At 38.9% G+C, this 18,655-nt stretch overlaps 1 protein-coding gene across 8 annotated transcripts in view; it reads left to right on the forward strand.

The window, feature by feature from the left end:
* Window positions 1-18,655, forward strand: part of tanc2b (tetratricopeptide repeat, ankyrin repeat and coiled-coil containing 2b) — a 251,316-nt gene that overhangs the window by 70,855 nt on the left and 161,806 nt on the right. For 4 of the 8 annotated variants that reach the window (XM_038296908.1, XM_038296909.1, XM_038296919.1 and 1 more), the window contains exons 1-2: window positions 6,165-6,562; window positions 11,010-11,189. In XM_038296908.1, the coding sequence (XP_038152836.1) occupies window positions 6,244-6,562; window positions 11,010-11,189 (499 nt within the window). In that variant the 5' untranslated portion in view covers window positions 6,165-6,243. Of the gene's footprint in view, window positions 1-6,163; window positions 6,563-11,009; window positions 11,190-18,655 lie in introns of those variants that run through there. The other 4 variants (XM_038296912.1, XM_038296913.1, XM_038296907.1 and 1 more) reach the window with 2 other exon arrangements.

Raw genomic sequence — 18,655 nt, forward strand, 5'->3', positions numbered from 1 at the left:
AAACAATTTTAAAGCATTAATAGCTTAAAAACTGTTAAAAAAATATTAGTCTAAGGCACCTTTCAGTTGTGGTTCGTGTTTAATTATTTATTCATCATAAAGTGATTCTGTATTATATCTTTGGCACAAGAACAATAACAGGGGCTAAGACCAGTTCCACAGGGGCATTGGCCCCTGTTAGCCCAGGTCTAGAACCGCCCATGCCTGCAGGCAAATATATGGTGAAAAAAAAATTCCTTTTGAACTAAGGGGTATTTATTTGTCATGATAGCTGTTGTCTTCCAACACCAAAGAAAATTCATGACATTGACGATTCGCATCCCGTCATCCCAAGACCAAAAAAAAAAAAACACATTCACTATTTCGTAAGTAAATGTCAAATCATTCTGGCTTAAACATGCATATAAATGTACTCTTTATCAGACGATATTGTGCCAAAATTTAGAAAATTTCTATAAAAAAAAAAAATAATAATCCTGTCTTAAAATCATTTTTTTCCTCTCGTAATCTTATGCAGGTCAGCTTGTTCACCTAAATTCAGCCAATCATATATCGACGGTCATCTGTCAATCACATTTTTTCGGTCATAGCATCTTGATTCATATGTCGCAGCTAATATACGCAACGGTTGAAATAAGAAATCAGAATCCTTTCCTTTCCCATTGAGTTGCGTCCCAGTGTTCACGGGGATGGACGTCTGTGTCTTCAGCAGGCGTAGAGCTAACAGAACTGGCAGCGTTGCGAGGCAAGGGCTCAAACATGTACGGCTGGAAGCCTTCTACACCAAACCAAGCTTCTGCCGCCCTGGCGTCCTCTTCCACAACATCTTCATCCCCGCTTTCCTCCTCTAAATAAAAAATGGATGACGAGAAAACCCACTGATGTGTTTGTTGGGACATATTCCTAAGCCACTAGTAAAACATGAGCATGTAATACAGTCACTTTTAATGTTAGCAAGGAAGGCCATTATGGTGAAATGGGTGGGCAGGGAACCTCCCTCCATTTCTTTATGGAAATCACTAATATCTGATGTTATGACTCTGATTAGACTTGGACATTACATTGATGGAAGTCTTCAATTCTTCACAAATATCGGGAGGAAGCCACTGGAAACACTGGGAGTGGAATGTAAAAAATGGACTGTAACGGACAATCATTGTGACATAGAAACTCATGGACGGACTCTTGTATATACATGCAAGATGTAGTGCTGGATATTGTTTTTGACCAGTCTTCTACAAAGTTTGTATGTTTGGGAGAAATTAAATAAAAGTAAAAAAAAAAAAAAAGAAAAAAATGGATGACGGAGGAGACTCATCCACTGCCTCCGACCCTAAACTCTCCTCCTCTTGCATGTTTCCACTGTACATAGCGTTCCTTGACCTACAACCTACTACCATTAAAGGAATAGTACACCCAAAACATGATTAGCCTTCATTTTCTACTCACCCCCATGCTGAACAACACTCTGGAGTACTTTTTTGATATCTCAAATGCATCTGGAGATCTGGGAGGCTTCTTGCTGTCTACTGACATTCAAATAATGGAGGTCTATGGCGCCCGAGGCAGAAAGGTCCATAAAAGTCCACAAAAAACGTGTCAATATTCCTCCATACTGCTCGTCCAATGTATTCCAAGTGTCCTGAGTGGGTAGCATCCAGAATTTACTCGAAACGAAGTCATTTAGAATGTTTTTAGAGCATAAAGAGTAGTGTATAGGATTTCCTGAAAGCGCGCACATGCGCGTTCAAGACGCTACGGACGCCGGCAGACAGGCAGGAAGAACTTTCTAAGCTGAGTCACAAGTGATTGACCACTTTGCAAAAATGAAAAATAGGAGGTACACTTTAATGCTCAATAAATAAAAGAAAAACTTAGTTCAGGTTGAGTTAAACTTTCCCCTGAACTAAACTCTGAAACCTAGGAATTAATGATTACTTCAGAATGTGTATAAGGAAACTTTTTATTTTTAAAGTTGGTAATGTCTTATTTTTTATAGCTGCAATGTTGAAATTGTTCAACATTGCAGCTATAACATTGTTTTGACAAAGAGTATATTTGTTAAAACAAATATGCTCTTACACTCATTAATATCTCAACTGGTAAATTTGGTAGGAATTTATCAGGGTGGGGCAGTGTGCTTGTCTGTATTTGTGTATGGAAGGATGGACATATGCGGTAGGGGGCCAGTGCCCCAGTAAAGCTTTGTGCCTAGCAACTCCCCTGTCTTGGTCAGTTATATAACATGCTGCTGTGATTTTGCACATCTCGGATGTTGCTGCTATTTTCAAATACTGTAAAAATGTCCATAGCCTGATATTGGTTATTTATTCTCCAGTTTCACAATTTTATATTGTTAAAACACTTTACAGTACAGTATTTTATTGTTTATCTTTTAACTCTTCACTATTATGTTATTCTTATACATTTTTCTAAGGTCTACATTTGTGTGACCATTTTTTCTATACTCTTTTTGCTGCTTTAAACGCCAGAATGTCCCCATTATGGGACAATAAAGGGGATTTTCTATTCTATTCTGTTCTAAAAATATGACGGGGAGTTTATCCGAAATTCAAAATGCTGAAATTCTAAGAATTATTTCAAAGATAAAAAAATAATCTGTGCATTTTTCTTTTGAATGAATCCTAAAATATCAGTAATCCCTGAAAATTTATTTTAGGATTTATTATTTTTGTTAAATAATCAAAATAGAGAAACCAAAGCCTCAAGGTTTAAAGTTGAAAAGTGTTACTCAGCTGTTATATATGAGTTAGATTGGTCTATATATCACTAAATCTAATCTTCTCTCACAATGCTCACAAAGGTGTAAAAAAACAATGTAAGCCTTTTAGCACCAGCAAGAACTTAAAGCTGCTTTATACCGTGTACTGAAGTAAATGTTACTATCTACTACTTACCCTCCGGCTCTGTTTATGTACATTTAACTGGCATTCAACTTTAAAAATTTATTTTTAGGCAAGCAAACACTAAAAGCTCCACTGCAAGTGGATTTAAATCTGTTCTATTTTGGGTTAAAGATGGGAAAAAAGAAAGAAAATATGAAATATATATTGTTTTTCCATCTTTTATTCCTTTATAATCTAAAATCCAAACATCTGTCTCAAATTTTTCTGGCATCAGTCGAGTCATTCTTGGGGTTTTTGGTCTAAAAAGTATTTATTACTCTGAAACTTTGAGTCTAAAAAGATGAAATGTGCAGCATAAATGTTAATGGAGTGAGTACTCGTGGTTCTGGTGTCAGTGTCGGGTCGACCCAGTTCTCACAGAGTCATGCCCCACAGCTTATTCTATCTGTCCATCGACGCGCTTGATCTTTCCACCAGCGAGCCAATCTAACCCAGTGAATGGCTGCTGGATAGCATTGTGTCTACCTGCAGAGGCAGAGATAACACGCAGCCGTTTGTTTGCCGTTTCTGCTGATGGAATTGAAACATAATGTGAGCTTATCTAAACCCAAACTGTTTCCTTTGCACTTTGCTCCCAGTGAGGGTTTGTAACCTGTTAAAGCAGGGGCGATTCTAGGACAGGAGGTTTAGGTCCGCCTGGCCACACAAGATTCATTTCACTGTTTTCTACTGATATTTTTGAAACTTGTTTAGTGCTTTTTGCTAACGACTGACTTGATCATTCACAAATGCATCGTATCTGAGACATGTTCCAAAAATCTGACAAGCAAAACAAAAAGCACCTTTTTTAGATGAATATTGCAACCAATTAAAGCTTTTAAATCAACTAATTTCATGGAAAACCTTTGAATCAGTTTTAATGAACTGTTTTCTCTTTTGTGCCAAAATTAATTCAGTGATATATGTAAAATAATCTACTCTTTGCCAGTTTAGCAACAGCTGTTTTTCCCGCTGCTACTCTGTTCACTTTGCACAAACCTTGCTCCTCTGCTCCCCCTTCTACACCTCCCCCTCTTTAGAGTGGCAATCATAAAATGGATTGTAAATTCAAATAACAAGAAACTGAAAATAATATTAACGATTTACTTATGATCCAGTAAATTTAAATACTGATATTAAGTTTTAGTTTTGAAGTCGTATGGAAAAGGCAGTTCCAACGGTTGCATTTCCGACTTTACACGAGTGAATAAAGTGAACATGATTGGTCGATTATCAAGGGGGCGGGATTGTTGTGGCGGAAGGTTTGCAAGCAAGTTTGGTTGTGGCTGGTGTCCCGGAAGCATCTTGCTAACCAGTTAGCAACTTAATGCTAGTAGGTTCCCAATGGGAAATTCCATTGGGACCAAGTAGCACTAAATTGGTGACTTGGAAACGACACTGTCAAGGAACGCTATGGACAGCTGTTACTACCCGATCCGTCCCGGAAGCACGATCCGTCCTGCGCATGCGCAAACAGATATACATACGGGTGTCAATAAGTAATGTAATTGTGGCACTGAAACTACTTATTTTCTATATTTAACTCACTAAAGAATACTAATACACATCTTTACAAAATGTTCTATGAATTTTGTGAGAAAATTTTTATGCTTTTTACTTTTTCTTCGTTAAACTGCTTCTCTGACATCATCAGATATCAGGGGTGGAACGGTTCACAAAATCCACGGTTCGGTTCGGTTCACGGTTTCGTGGTCACTGTTTTCGGTTCGGTATATGTTGATTGTTAGCCTGACATGTTGGTCATGTTGCTGTTAGCATAAACAAAACGTGTTGCACAATGCTTTCACACTGTTGCACTTTTATCCAAAACTTTCTTTCCGCCGTCATCGTAGGTCACTCTAAATGCAAAGCGGTCCCATACAGCAGACCTATAAAGTGCTGCTGGCGCGTCTTCCAACTCCTGTTCTTTCCCACTCGCCATACCCACACAATTCTCCATAACAACTGATTTTTTTCTGCTACACCCGGCTACGCTGCTTCGCTTCTTCTTCTTGTTTACTACTGGTGGTTGGCTTCGGTCGCAGTACCGCCACCTTCTGCTCTGGAGTGTAAACGCTTCGCCTATGAGAAAAAGGAACCGCGCACGAACCGATCGCAACATGCGCGAACCGAACCGAGACAGTTGAACCGAACTGTTCGGACGGTTTTCATAAACCGTTCCATCCATATCAGATATGCTCAGAGCAGTCCGGCAAATTATGATTAAACCATGTTTATCTGAATTTTAGTTGCTTCTTTCTTTAGATTAGGCACTATATATCATAAGGTTAAAAAGAAACGAAAACATAAAACTCAAAAAGATTAGATTTATGTTTAAATCCAAAGCCAAAAGAAATTAGCCATCGGAAGTAGCGCAGGATCCCATTTCCGGTTCAGATTGGGCAGAGACGAGTAATAAAACTGAAAGGATTTGAATGCATTTATTCTCTAAGGAAATACATTACTGACATTTAACACATCATATTTTAGTACGTTTAATATTTTCAGGGAGGGAAAACATGTTAGGTATTATTTACTAAATAAAATGAAGGATGACCCGGATGTATATCTGGTGAGCATTTCACCAACACACCATCAGTAGGTGCAGAAATCTGACTGAACATTTCAGAAAACACTTGAATGCATAATTTTCCTCAAAGCGTTGCTCAACATTTTAGTAAAGGACCTGCTTCAGGCTTGTTTATTTGTTTTTTGTTAGTTTATTATTATTTATAATGAACCAGAACATAGGGGCTAAATAACCAAATACTGTGCAGTATTTGTTTTTTTTTGTTTTGTTTGTTTTTTATCGTAAAAAGCGCATACAGTATAAAAAAAAAAAAACAACTCAGGGGGGCTTTGATTCAAATTAGGATTGCTTCAGCACCCCCAAAAATAGGCTAAAATCACCTCTGTGGTAAAGTATCCTGACCTGTGATGTGTTTTGTGGAAGTTTTTCATTGACCTTTGATTTTTCTGTGCACATTTTCTTTATCTTTACATGTATTTTATCTTTATGGTCTCCATATTGTTTTAAAATAAGCTAAAAAAAAGTAATTTGTAATGAAACCTTCCTCTATGATCCAATCTGCCTCTTTGCTCTGTTAGGTCCGATTGATCCTCCTATCCTATGATGTGTATCAGTGCAGAGAAACGCCCATTTTTTTTTTCAGTGCTGGTTCTCTTCCAGTGAACCTTAGAGCCTATTGAGCCCTTTGACTGCAGCTCCATCACAGCTGTATGCATGAGCGGCTGTAATGTAAACTGCTTTTCTTTTATCTACATGAGCGACCCCAGCCCACACGTAGAGCCTCCCTGAGTTTGTTTTAGTGGGAGCATGGGCAGCCAGAAAAAGTGGAGCATGGCCTCCAGGTCCCCTTTTGCCACAATGAGGGGCCGTTTGGGGCCGAGGAAGAAGGGTGTTGAGAGTTTGTGCGTCAGCAGCCTGCTGGGCGTTCTCCGATCCCACACCTGGCTGATCGGGGATGAAGATGTGGCCGTCCTCCTGGCTCGGACGTCTTCGCCGTGCTTTCCGCACACTCGGGCTCACTCCCTGTCTTTCTCTCTCTGCTCCTCGTCTGCAGATGGTGGGAGCGATGACTTTGGAGACCCTCGCTCACCCAGTCTGGACCCTCATCTGAGCCACATCGGCCAAGGTAAACAGTTTCTTTTTAGTCATTTCCTTCCTGTTTTCCTCCTCATCATTCTTTCCTCATTCCCATTTCTGCTCCTTTGATATCTGCGCTGAAGAATCTCATTGAGTTTTGGTTTACTGGGTTGTATTTTACTCAGCTTTATAGCAAAGGAGTTTACGACCGCTGAAAATGAAGTTATACTTATAGCGACAGAACTGCATGAATTTTATGTTCCTGTAATTCTGTCTGTAAATCTAAGCTTCTTCCCTGGGAAACAGGCTGTTTATTGCAGAGGTCTAAACGTCTGGCCTCTCCTGGAAATTTTGTGCGCAATAAAGATCTTGTGCAGCCCTGTTCCCCCTCCTCTGCATATTTTGAACTAAGCACCTTGATGAGTAGGTGTTTTTGCATTTATTTGGAGGCGTGGAGTGGCCCTTCTGCACGTCTCTTGATCCTGATCTAAAATAAAACATCCTGGTTTTCCCTTCAGCGCTTCGGTTCTTTAGATTTTATTGCTGAGCTGCAGGTTTTCCCACTCCAGTCATGTAATCTTTGCCCCAAATCAGAACATTTCACAGCGCTATATTTCAACTTGTTTGTTTATAAATAAAATTCACTGCAGGTTTAGATTTTAATTTTATTCCTTTCAACATTTTCTTTGTGTTTTTTACATTAACTGAACATAAAACTGTGTATTTGCTGCGGGATATTGTATAATATTGCAATAACCTTTTGAAAAATGAAATCATAGTTGTGTGAAAAATCCATCTGTAGAAATAAAACCTAGTTTTTAAACTAAGTTTCTAAACTAATGCAGGTTTTATTTTCCTTTAACATTATCATTAAAATAACTATGTTGTTGTCTTGATATTTGACTAAAAAGTAACATTTGCAAAAATGGGGCATACAGTGTTAAACAGAGTTTATAGCTTTTTACAAAGTTAACTTTTGAATGTATTAAAGTGAACATTTTAGTATTGTAATCATAATTACTGACATCCTTACCTGTAAGATTTCTAAAGGTCTAGAAAAATTCCGTAACCAAAATGATCCATTGTAGGTAGTTGGTTCCTGTTGGGTCCAAATCCCACTGCCTAGTTAAAGTATCAGGATTAAATCTTTCCAGAAGGTTTTAAAGCTATTAGTATTTAAGTTATGAAAACCAAATGGCTACCGAATTCCACCGCATCTGCTAAATCTGCAACTGCTAAAACCTCCTGTTGTTAGCTGTTAGCACTAACTGAAAAATAAGCTTCTGTTTTAATAGTTTTTGTTGTGGCACAGCTTTAATGACACAAAGAAAAGGTCCACAAAGGCTACAGATGCACCAAGTAATTTACGCAGGCAAAAGAAAAAATGTTCCAGGTAAATTCCTTCAGATCTCTTGGTGGCAGCAGTAATACAGTAATACAAGATTTTTTGTGGTTACTTATACACATCAATATACTAACATCAAAGATGATAAATGCAGAATTCATGCTCTTTTCAGAACTAGATTTTATCTAACTTGGGGTAAAGAGAAAATTATGCATCTGCGCGTCGTCTAAGTCTTTAGTGAAATCATAGATAAATAACAATTTTAATAAAAACTTATCAAATAATCAATTTATGTAGATATTAGTGCTTGTAAATATCAACTTTATGCAAAATGTTTATTGATACAAGTAGGTAAGAAATGACGATGATAAAGATTTACGCACCAGAACTCAAAACTGAAAGAATTTTATCCATAATACCTTTTATTTTGAAAGCACTGATAAAATGTATGTGTCTAACCCCCGGCTCACACAGACTCCGGTCTTACCGTTGCGGTGCGGTGGGTGCGGCGCCGCAGTGATTCCAAGTCATTAAAAAGACGTAAACCTCTCTCACTGGCTGCTGAGCTGTCCGGCTGCGGTTACCGAGACACTCCGGCGCTGCAGAAAATTCCGCAAGAAAGCTATCCTTGCGGCGTGCCGGAGCCCTCCGCAACAAGCTCTCGCAAATATCCTTATTTGGGCCGTGTTATCGCGTGAAGTTACGTGAACTCAAGTGAACTTCTGTTAAATCTCCGGACCTGTTGCCGGAGCCGCAGAGCCGCACCGCACCGTAGTCAAAAGGGCGGTGTGAGAGGGGGTGTGCGGGAGTTGCGGTCTCCGTCGGCTCGGTAACCGCACCGGAGCCAGTGTGAGCAAGGGGTAATTGTTAGCAAAGGCTGTAGGAAAGTATAGTTTGTCTTTATTTAGAAAATATGGATGTTTTGCTGGTTAATTTTCCTGTTGGAACAGTGTAGACTGACCCTGAGGTTCTGGTGCCTATCCACTTTTGGCCCCCCTGAGTGTACATTGGTTATTGCCTGGCCACCCTTATAAAAATGTTCTAGCTACGCCTCTGCATGCTGGTCCTACCATTGACAGCCTATTTATTAAATTAATTTAACCAAGTTAATCATTACTAAACAAAAACAAAAGAACCTAACTAAATAACCAAAAAACATAAACTCATAAGATATGTCAAACAATGAAGTAGAATACACTTAGCTAGATTATCCACAAAAAATACTTTAATTATTAACAAAAAATAATTGGCTCCTACAGTTTTTTTCTTTGAAACTTTACATTTTAAATGTGATAGCGACGAGTTATAAACGTAGCCTTTGTATTGCCGTTGGCATGGTAACCATGGATAAATATTGACATAATTCAGAACCGTCAAAATTTACAAAACATTTAATTGCTGGTGAAGATTCTCAGTTATCCAGGTCATTTCGAAAAAATATTTAAAAAAAAATAAAATCCACTGGACTTTTTTCGAAGTTTGAAGACGTTTCGCTTCCCATCCAGGAAGCTTTTCAATTCCAATTCAATTTCAATAAAAAAAAAAAAAGAAGAAGCTTCCTGGATGGGAAGCAAAACATCTTCAAACTTGGAAACTAAGTCCAGTGGATTGTTTTTTTTATTTTCTTTTTCGGAATGCCCAATTAATTACGTTGTCTGTTTTTTTTTTTTTTTGGTGTATTTTGTAAAATGAATACTATTATTCTGCACTATTCTAGATATGAAAACAGTATAAAAATAAAAAATCATCCTTGTAAAAAAAAGCTGTAGCTATGGCTTTAAACCTTACAAGTAAAGTTTGGATTCTTGTTCCATCAGTAATAACTTTCACACTGAAGAGTGTTATTGTTCATGAGACCCACCAGGACTGATCTTTAATGTCCCTCCGGCCGATTAGAGTCAGTTAATCATAACATTATAGATAAAATACCAATCAACCCATTCATTTCTACGTCCTTTTTTATTGCTTTGTTGTCTTTAATGTAAAACGTTGCATTTTTAGCTTCTGTGGTGAGTAATTGGTTGATAATAGAGTCAAATGAAAGTTCTCTACATTTTTTATGGGTTGAACAAATATGTAGTCGGATCTGGACTAGCAATAATTGCAACCAGAATACCGTGTTTCCCCGCAGAGTCTGCATACATGTGGGTAATTTTCATACTCTGGGTCGTAACCGCGGCTCTGGGCTGTTGTTTTCCCATTTTTCCCGCTCCCAGTGAATGACTGGAGCCGATCCAGCACCATCACAGCCACCATGCCATGCCTGCGTGTGTGTTTTGATGCTGACACCAAAAGCTTTTCACTTGTGCAGCAGCTGATCCAGACTCTCTCTGGGGACTTGTCACAAACCGGTGTTTGATAATGACTTCTTGTCTCACTGCTGCAGCTACTGCATGATGTGAAACTGTAGCTTGACCGCTTGCTTTTGCAGGCGTGTCTGCAGGGATCTAAAGCCACAAACTGCCTCATGATTAAGGTCCTATAAAACAGAATAATATGCATGCTCAACCTTCTACAAATGGTGAATTGTTATGATTTATGCTTTTAGAAGCAAAACAGAGTGGATTAAAGATACAGAATGGCTGTTTAAACCCTGCAATTACTGCTCATTGTGAAAGCTTTCTGGTGAAATACTCACATGGTCGTGACTTTGCTCTTTTTTTGATCTTTCTAAACACATTTTCATGTGGTTAGAAAATGCCCCTTTATTATGCATGAAATGTGGAGTATTGTTTCTGAGTGAGATTAGAGGTTGCACAGCCTGTTGTTTGTAAAAGCAAAAGCAAACTGCACGTGTTGCCTGCAGGGCTGTTCCTGCTTTTAGGTCATGCTGGCCGTTACACTCAATACAGATGATGCACTGATATCGGGGTCCCGGTTCAATCCGCTGGTGAAGCTTCCTCTTTTAAATGGCATAATTTAAACTGCAGCTAAAGACATAAGGAGGAAACTGCACAATTAGGATTCTGATTTATACTTTAAATCCTTTGCTAGATTAAAAAAACAATAGTCATTTTCTCACTTATCTCTGTTTGTTCTCAGCATTTTTCAGTTTTTGCTGCAGATACTGATCTCTATTCTCCCCACGCCATCACAGCATAATGTATTTTTAATACTCTATTCAGACATCTTTCCTTCTCCGGTTCTGAAGGTGGCAGCATAGACAGCGACTGTGCCTTCGAGGGAGACTACGCCGTGCCCCCGCTCTCCATGACCGAGGGCATGCAGCACATTCGCATGATGGAGGGCGTGTCACGCTCTCTGCCCTCCTCCCCGCTACTCGCCCACCAGGCCATCGGTGTCAGGCTGCAGTCGGTGAAGAAGCTAACAGGTAAAGCCGGCGGGACGATTACAGTCAACATAAATGTGGGCTAAGTTGGGTTCAGCTCCAGTCTTGAATGCCTTCTCTGTAACTGTCCTCCCCCAAAGTCTCATTACGCTTCATCCGCCTCCTCCTAGCGCGCCTCTGTGGGTGCAGAGCTAAATCAGAGCCCAGCAAACTGATTCCAGAAAGATCTTGTGAGGTTTTAGGCATCCAGTTGGTAAGAAGGGGCATGTTGTTAATGAGCAGTAAACATAAGGCTGAGGAGGATAATAAAGCTTGTTGTCGACACTACAGATTTCCATTTCTTTTAATTGCTAATGTCTAATCTAATTTCCATCATAAAGAACAGCTGATGGACTACAAGTTGTGGTCAGCTCCGTCCTCCTTCATTCGCTCGCCCTAATCGTTTTCTTCCACGCTCATCTTTGACATTCAGAGAATGTGGGGAAAAAATGGCTCCCTGCCGTCTCCCCATTAGCCGGATTATGAGGCTGTGTCATGTTTCTACTGCTATTATATCAGGGAAGGTTGTGGGTTTGGTACAACTAATGAGCAGAGCCCATCCAAAGCCTCACATCAGATCAAATTTCACATTATGAAATGAAGTATCAACGGTCAGGGCTCATCCGGAGCCAGCGGGGCCTCCGCATGCAGGGCCTGAAATATTTAATGATTTACAACCACAAACCTTCATGGTCTTTAATGGGATCTTATCTGATAAACTGACTGAAAGCACGATCGGGAATTAAAGGTAAAATAATTATTGGATTTCAGCGTTTTTAGGAAGAAAAAAAAATCTCAAAAGTGTGGCATGAATTTGTATTTTTTTAAAGTAATTTTCCTGTCCTCTTTGTTAAACTTGCAGCTCAGTCTATACCAAAACGATTGCACTGCAAAAAATGTAAATCTGAATAAGTCATTTTTTCTTATAATAAGTGCATTTTATCCTGATTTGAGGATATAAATGAGACACTTTGCCAATGGAATAAGACAATTTACATTTGGAATAAGAAAAATCAATTGCATTGTCTTATTTCAAGTGCATATTATCTAATTAACTTATTTTTAGTGTACAACTACTCGAACTATCTTATTTACCTGCTCAAATTAAGGGTAAATACACTTGATTTAAGAAATGTTTACTATAAATCTCTGAAAGGCTTAGCTGCAAGGGTTAGCGTTAGCCTAAACTTTGTACATTATCAAGTTATTTTTATAGTTTCTGTTCATTTCTAAGTCTTTTTAGACATTGTCATTTTTGAAATCTCTATAAATGATTAAAAAGAAGAGCAACAGAATAAAATAACCTTTCAAACTTAGCCCACTGGTGAGCTGTTCTTTATTTAGAAGACTCTGAGGGCCCCCCATGTGGTCCTTGAGGGCACCGCGTTGGTGACCCCTGCTTTAGAAACTGCAACATTCCTGAAATTTTTCATATGACTTAATAATATCCACAAGATAAAAGTAGATTATCCTAAGCTTGACTAAAACACACAGAGTGCAGCACCTTTCAGAGGGTTTTTATGGTCAAAGATAGAAGTTTGCTGCATTTCCTGAGGTTTTTACACTGGAAAAACGATCTAGAAATAAATAAAGATTTCTCAAATTAAGTGTATTTATCCCTAATTTGAGTAGGTAAATGAGATGGTTTGCCAATGAAATGGGTATTTTTACTCTTAAAATTAGATATTCAGAAAATATGAACTTGAAATAAGACAATGCAATTGTGTTTTCTTATTTTAAGTGTAAACTGTGTTGTTCCATTGGCAAAAAGGTCTGTTTTACCTCCTTAATCCAAGAAAAATTCGCTTATTTTAAGAAAAACTGACTTATCTAGAATGTAAATATTTGCAAGGCTCTGTTTTATTGGTGGGAGTAAAGAACGTGGATCCAGGAGTCGCCACTAGGGCGCACCAGACTCTCAGCTTCTTCAGATCAATCCTAAGATGCCACAGGGAGTGTGATTTTGACATCATACAGAATGATTCATATTGTCTTAAGGGGCAGCAAAGCTGATAAGAAATGCTGCATCGTTTTCCTTCAATCTAGCAAATAAAAAGAGATTTATAGAAAAGCTGCTTTTAAAGAGTTTCAAGTCAATATTTAAAATTCAGAACCAGTCAGTGTTAGCAGGTCAAAACTTGCTCCTTTTTTTCTACCTCTTGACTTTTCCTGGTTGTTTTCATTTTTTTTTTACTATAATGGTTCATGACAGCCTGACTCCATAGCTGTGCTTTCATCTGTGGGAATCAAAGTGAATTTTTCAGAGCCACAGTGTGTGTGGGTGTGGGTGTAAACACCTGTGTACGTACCGCTGTTGTTGACAGCCAAGAATAACCTGATTAATGATTTGCTGTGCTGTCTCATTTGCTCTATTCTCATGTCTAACGGCCGATACAGGCAGAGGTCTCTTTGCTGCGCTGTCGCACGTCATTATTTGGCTTTAGATATTTCACCAGGCTTTTACTGCGTTATTCCACCTCCTGTATATTTGTTTAACCTACATGCGGAGGCTGTTCGACTGGAACGCAATCCGCTTACGTAGGAAATGTTTAAAAAAAAATGCAATTTTTTTATAAAATCTGAGAAAAACGGCAAACTGCAAAACTATGGGTTCAACTTTTGCATACATGTCGGTGATTCCTCTCATGCTTGTGTGTTACCATACCAACCTCTGAAGCCTTAAATTGATGTGAATAATTAAAGCAAATCAAATGATTCAACTGTCTAGCTCTTCTAAATCAGAAAACAAACATAGTCTGTGTGGGTGACTCATAGAAACTCCAGACTCCAGCTGGAAGCTTATGAAACCCCAACGAGGTCCGTAGGCATTCATGCATTGAATTATAACAAAAAGATCTAGAATAGAGGAAAATATCTGCAGGAAAATGAAGTCGAATCGCCACCTTCTGCACGCTGCATATGCAACCAACTAAGAGCATAGGAGAATCAAGCTGCTTACACTGCAAAAACGTTCTGAAAGTTAGTAAAAATGTCTTTAAACAAGTGTACACTGCAAAAACAGTCCAGAAATAATTAAAATAATTATTAAATTAAGTATATTTACCCTTAATTTGAGCAGGTAAATAAGATGATCTGCCAATGGAATGAGTATTTTTACTCTTAAAATAAGATAGATAATATTTTCTTGAAATAAGACGATAAAATAGTTTTTTCTTATTTTAAAAGGAAATTGTCTTGTTCCATTGGCAAAGTGTCTTACTTACCTCCTCAATTCAAGAAAAAACGCACTTATTTTAAGAAAAAATAACTTATTGAGATTTCTATTTTTTGCAGTGTATTTACCTTAAATTTGAGTAGGAAAATAAGATGATCTGCCAATGGAATGAGCATTTTTACCCTTAAATTAAGATAAATGAGATATTATGCGCTTGAAGTAAGAGACTATAGTCTTTTTTTCTTATTTTAAATGTAAATTGTCTTATTCCATTGGCAAAGAGTCTTAGCCTGACGTAGTCCTACTCAATTCTAGTCAGAATGAGTCTGATGCTGCTCCATAGAGCTGTGATTATGGGGCGTGTTTCGAACGAACCAGGAAAAAAAATGCCTCTGCACTCAATTGGTTAGACCTACAACCAATAAGAGCAACGGAGTGCGTGACGTATGTTACGAGGCATAGTTGTTGTCCACAAAAATCAAAGCGTTCAGTTGCACGCCTATAATAAGAAGATGAGACTTGATCGCGTTTCTCTGTTCCTCTTTTAAAATTAATTTGCTGTCGATATCTTCTAGAACAGACCTAATAGCAGAATCTACACACCTAAACTCTCCAGCGGCAGCCATTATTGTTGTCACCCAAGCGGGCATTGGTCACGTGGTTGATTACATTACTGTTGGTCATCTGTCCATCATCGTATAAAGCCCGCCCTGACAATTTGATTGGATCGCCTGACAGTGGGCTATAATACTCGCGCTACTATGGAGCAGAGCCAGACCGAACTTCCCGACCTCAAACTTTGTGGGCGGGACTAAGTTCGGAATGGCACCCAGGCTAAAAGAGTCTTACTTACCTGCTCAATTCAAGAAGAAATGCACTTGTTTTAAGAAATGTTTACTTACTTAGATTTACATTTTTTGCAGTGTAGAACCAGATGAACAATTAAGATGCATGTTGCTGTCCTTTTCACATCATGTCTACCTACAAAAACCACGTTTCAATGCTTCACAATGTAAGCAGTTTTATTCTTCAGATTAACCAACAGTGAGTTTATGCAGCAGTTGAAGGAGAATCAGCTCCTGCTTCACCTCATCTGACCAAATGACGGCGCGCCCCGCGGCACCGGCCGTCCTCCAAGTCCTCCCGTCTACCCAAGTGAGGTTCAGCACCAGATTGCACTCGGGCTCGCCTGCTTCGGCTTTCTCACCCTTTAATTAATTCAGCTCAGCGCCGTATCGGGCACAGCTTGACGGCATCGGCCTCGGTGCGGTGCTGCCGTCACGCGGAACGCCTCCCATGGCAGAAATGGCAGAGGTGAGAGGAGAACGGTGATGGCAGTGCAATGCCTCAGAGAGCGAACCGCGGCGGGACGCCGCACTTTGATCATCCACGGTGACCACCCCCCCTCCCCCTCCTCCAGCTTCTTCTCTTTGCCCTCCTGCACAGCTCCTGATTGAGCGGTGGACTGGTGAGGACTTATTATTCAACCTCAAGGCTGTAATTGAATAAAAATGCAATGAAGGCGCTGACCTTTTAGGAGAATCATTGAGTTTCTGATTCAATCCCCTCTGTGGGTGTGAGGACTCTCAGAGGGGCTTTGGATGCTTGAAGGGTTGACTTATAAACTGATTCCTGAGGCTGGTATGAAACACATTGATCATTTCTGCCATTTTTTCCTCATATTGGTCTTTCTCTCTTGTGGTCCTCATTGTATTCTTCAAAATTCTGTATTATTATTAGTTATTTATTGCATTTCAAAGCTTACAAACGGTAAATCGTAGCCTAGATTAGAATTAGAATGATCAAAATAATTTATTTTTGCTGGAAATAAATGAAAAACAACGATCTTCACTGCAAAAACTATCTAGAAATAAGTAAAAATTTCTTAAATTAAGTGTATTCACCCTTAATTTGAGCAGGTAAATGAGATAGTTTGCCAATGGAATGAGTAATTTTACTCTTAAAATAAGATAATTAGATAATATACACTTGAAATAAGACAATGCAATTGTGTTTTCTTATTTTAATGTAAATTGTCTTGTTCCATTGGCAAAATGTCTCTTTTACCTCCTCAATTCAAGAACAAATGCACTTATTTTAAGAAAAAATGACTTAACTGTAAAGTGCCTTGAGATGACATGTGTTGTGAATTTGGCGCTATATAAATAAACTGAATTGAATTGAACTTATCTAGATTCCGATTTTTTGCAGTGTTGAAGGACAAAAAAAGTTTAATCATTTCAGAAAGGAGCAGAAAGTTTTCTCCTCAAAACATTTTCCTCCTGCTCAGTAAAGGCGCCGTGCATACGAAGCCCAACATAAAATAAGATTTAGTATAATTAGAATTTTCCATTATTAAGGAAGATATATACTAGAATAAATAAAACTTAAGTCTATATTAGAGTCCTCTTTCCCTCCTGCTTTAGTGCTTCTCAGTGAAGCACTAAAAAACTAAAAGCTGAAAATCCGGGCATGTCATCCAGTTTTGTTTGTATCCCAGACATGCGAGACATGCAGAAAGATCCCGTAAAATCCTGTTTTAATGTTGTTTATTAACATCAACAACTGTTCATGTGATTCAGCTTGAGGTTGACAGATTTTAGGAGCTGCTGCTGAGACTAAATGTGAGACAACCCAGTGAGAAATAAGGTTGTTGGAGCACTCGACCAATTCATACCCCACTCTGGATGATGAGGATGACATTAGTCATATTTTTTTTCCCTCCCATGAATGTTTTATGGGTAATTAATCACACCCTGATCTTCATGTTTCTCTATTTTCCTGCAGGGAGCACTCTAAAATCTCTCAAATCTGTTCCTGGAAAAAAAAAACAGTAAAGAACTCAGCTAAAATTTAAGATTTATTTATTTAATTTAAAATAAAGTCACACTTGGACAAATCCAACAAAACATATTGCTAAGCTAATGATGATGCTGCCAGAACTCTTCTGAAAGGATCACATTACCAGTTAGTGTGCAGGAAATTAGCTGTTGTCTCGCCTTTTATTGCTAAAACTGCAATATAGCTGCATCAACCGCTAATATAGTATATTTTAATGTTTGTTTTCTTTATCAATAATTTCCAGTGATGGGACTAACGGCATTGAAAGTAACGGCGTTACTAACGCCGTTACCTTGTTTTAGTAACGAGTAATCTAACTAATTACTTTTACTGTAACTATAAAGCAGTTACCATTGCAGACACCCCGTTACTGCGCGTTATTCAGGTCGCCCAATGAACCTTTTTTCATGATAGGACTCGTGCGCGCCTTGTCATGAGAGAGAGGAGGATGAGATTGGCTGATGTATAGTGAGATTCCGTCTGTCAGCTGGGTAGGTGGGTGTTTCTCCTGGTGGGTGTTAACGTACAGCACACACAGAGAGATGGAGAATGAGGAGGACTCCAGCAACAAAACAGCGTTTTCCACATGGAAATACTGGTATTATTTAGAGATGCGTTTCCCCATCAGATACGGTTTCCCCTGCATCTCCGCACAGTGCAGGCGGCACGATTCACCGCACAAGCGACAGGAAACGCGCATGCTCGCTAAAGGCGCGCAACAGTCGCCCTGTGCTTGCGCCACAGGAGAACTATGGAGAGCGTGAACGATCAAATGATAGCCTAGATGGAGAAAATGAGAGATATGGATGGATGGATGGATGGATGGATGGATGGATGGATGGATGGATGGATGGATGGATACTCTGCCTTTTCAACCTACTGTATTTTTTATTTTAAACATTATTTGATGGCCTTTGTGGCAGGGATGGAGATCCATATTTTATGTCACACACAGAGTATAGATCTAGATAGATGGATAGATAGATGTTGCAGTATCTATAACAACCCAAACACACAGGATTTCAGAATTAGACATCCCCAGTTATTAATTTCATATACCGTATTTTCACGACCATAAGGCGCACCGTACTAAAAGGCGCAGTCTCAGTTATGTGTCCCATTTCTGTATTTAACACACACATAAGGCGCACCGGACTATAGGGCGCATTTTTTATATACAGGTACATGTCCTCTACTACCTTTAAATAGCTCTACTGCGTATTTTAAAAATACAGCGGGCCCAAAACTGAGTATGACTGTGCTTTATTCATGTATTTACTACAAATTAATCAAACCTGCGTGCTGGCCATGAGACAGACACATCGCAGATGACACAGCGCTGTGATTACTCCTAAATTAACTTAACACTAGATGTCCCAGAGATTTTCAGTTTTCCTGCAAGCCCCCCTCCCCTCTGCAAGTTTGTGTATTCACTCTGCCTTGCTAACTGTCC

The sequence above is a fragment of the Cyprinodon tularosa genome, unplaced genomic scaffold (assembly GCF_016077235.1).
Source record: "Cyprinodon tularosa strain WSP-4 unplaced genomic scaffold, ASM1607723v1 ctg38, whole genome shotgun sequence".
In the NCBI taxonomy this organism is placed as follows: domain Eukaryota; kingdom Metazoa; phylum Chordata; class Actinopteri; order Cyprinodontiformes; family Cyprinodontidae; genus Cyprinodon; species Cyprinodon tularosa.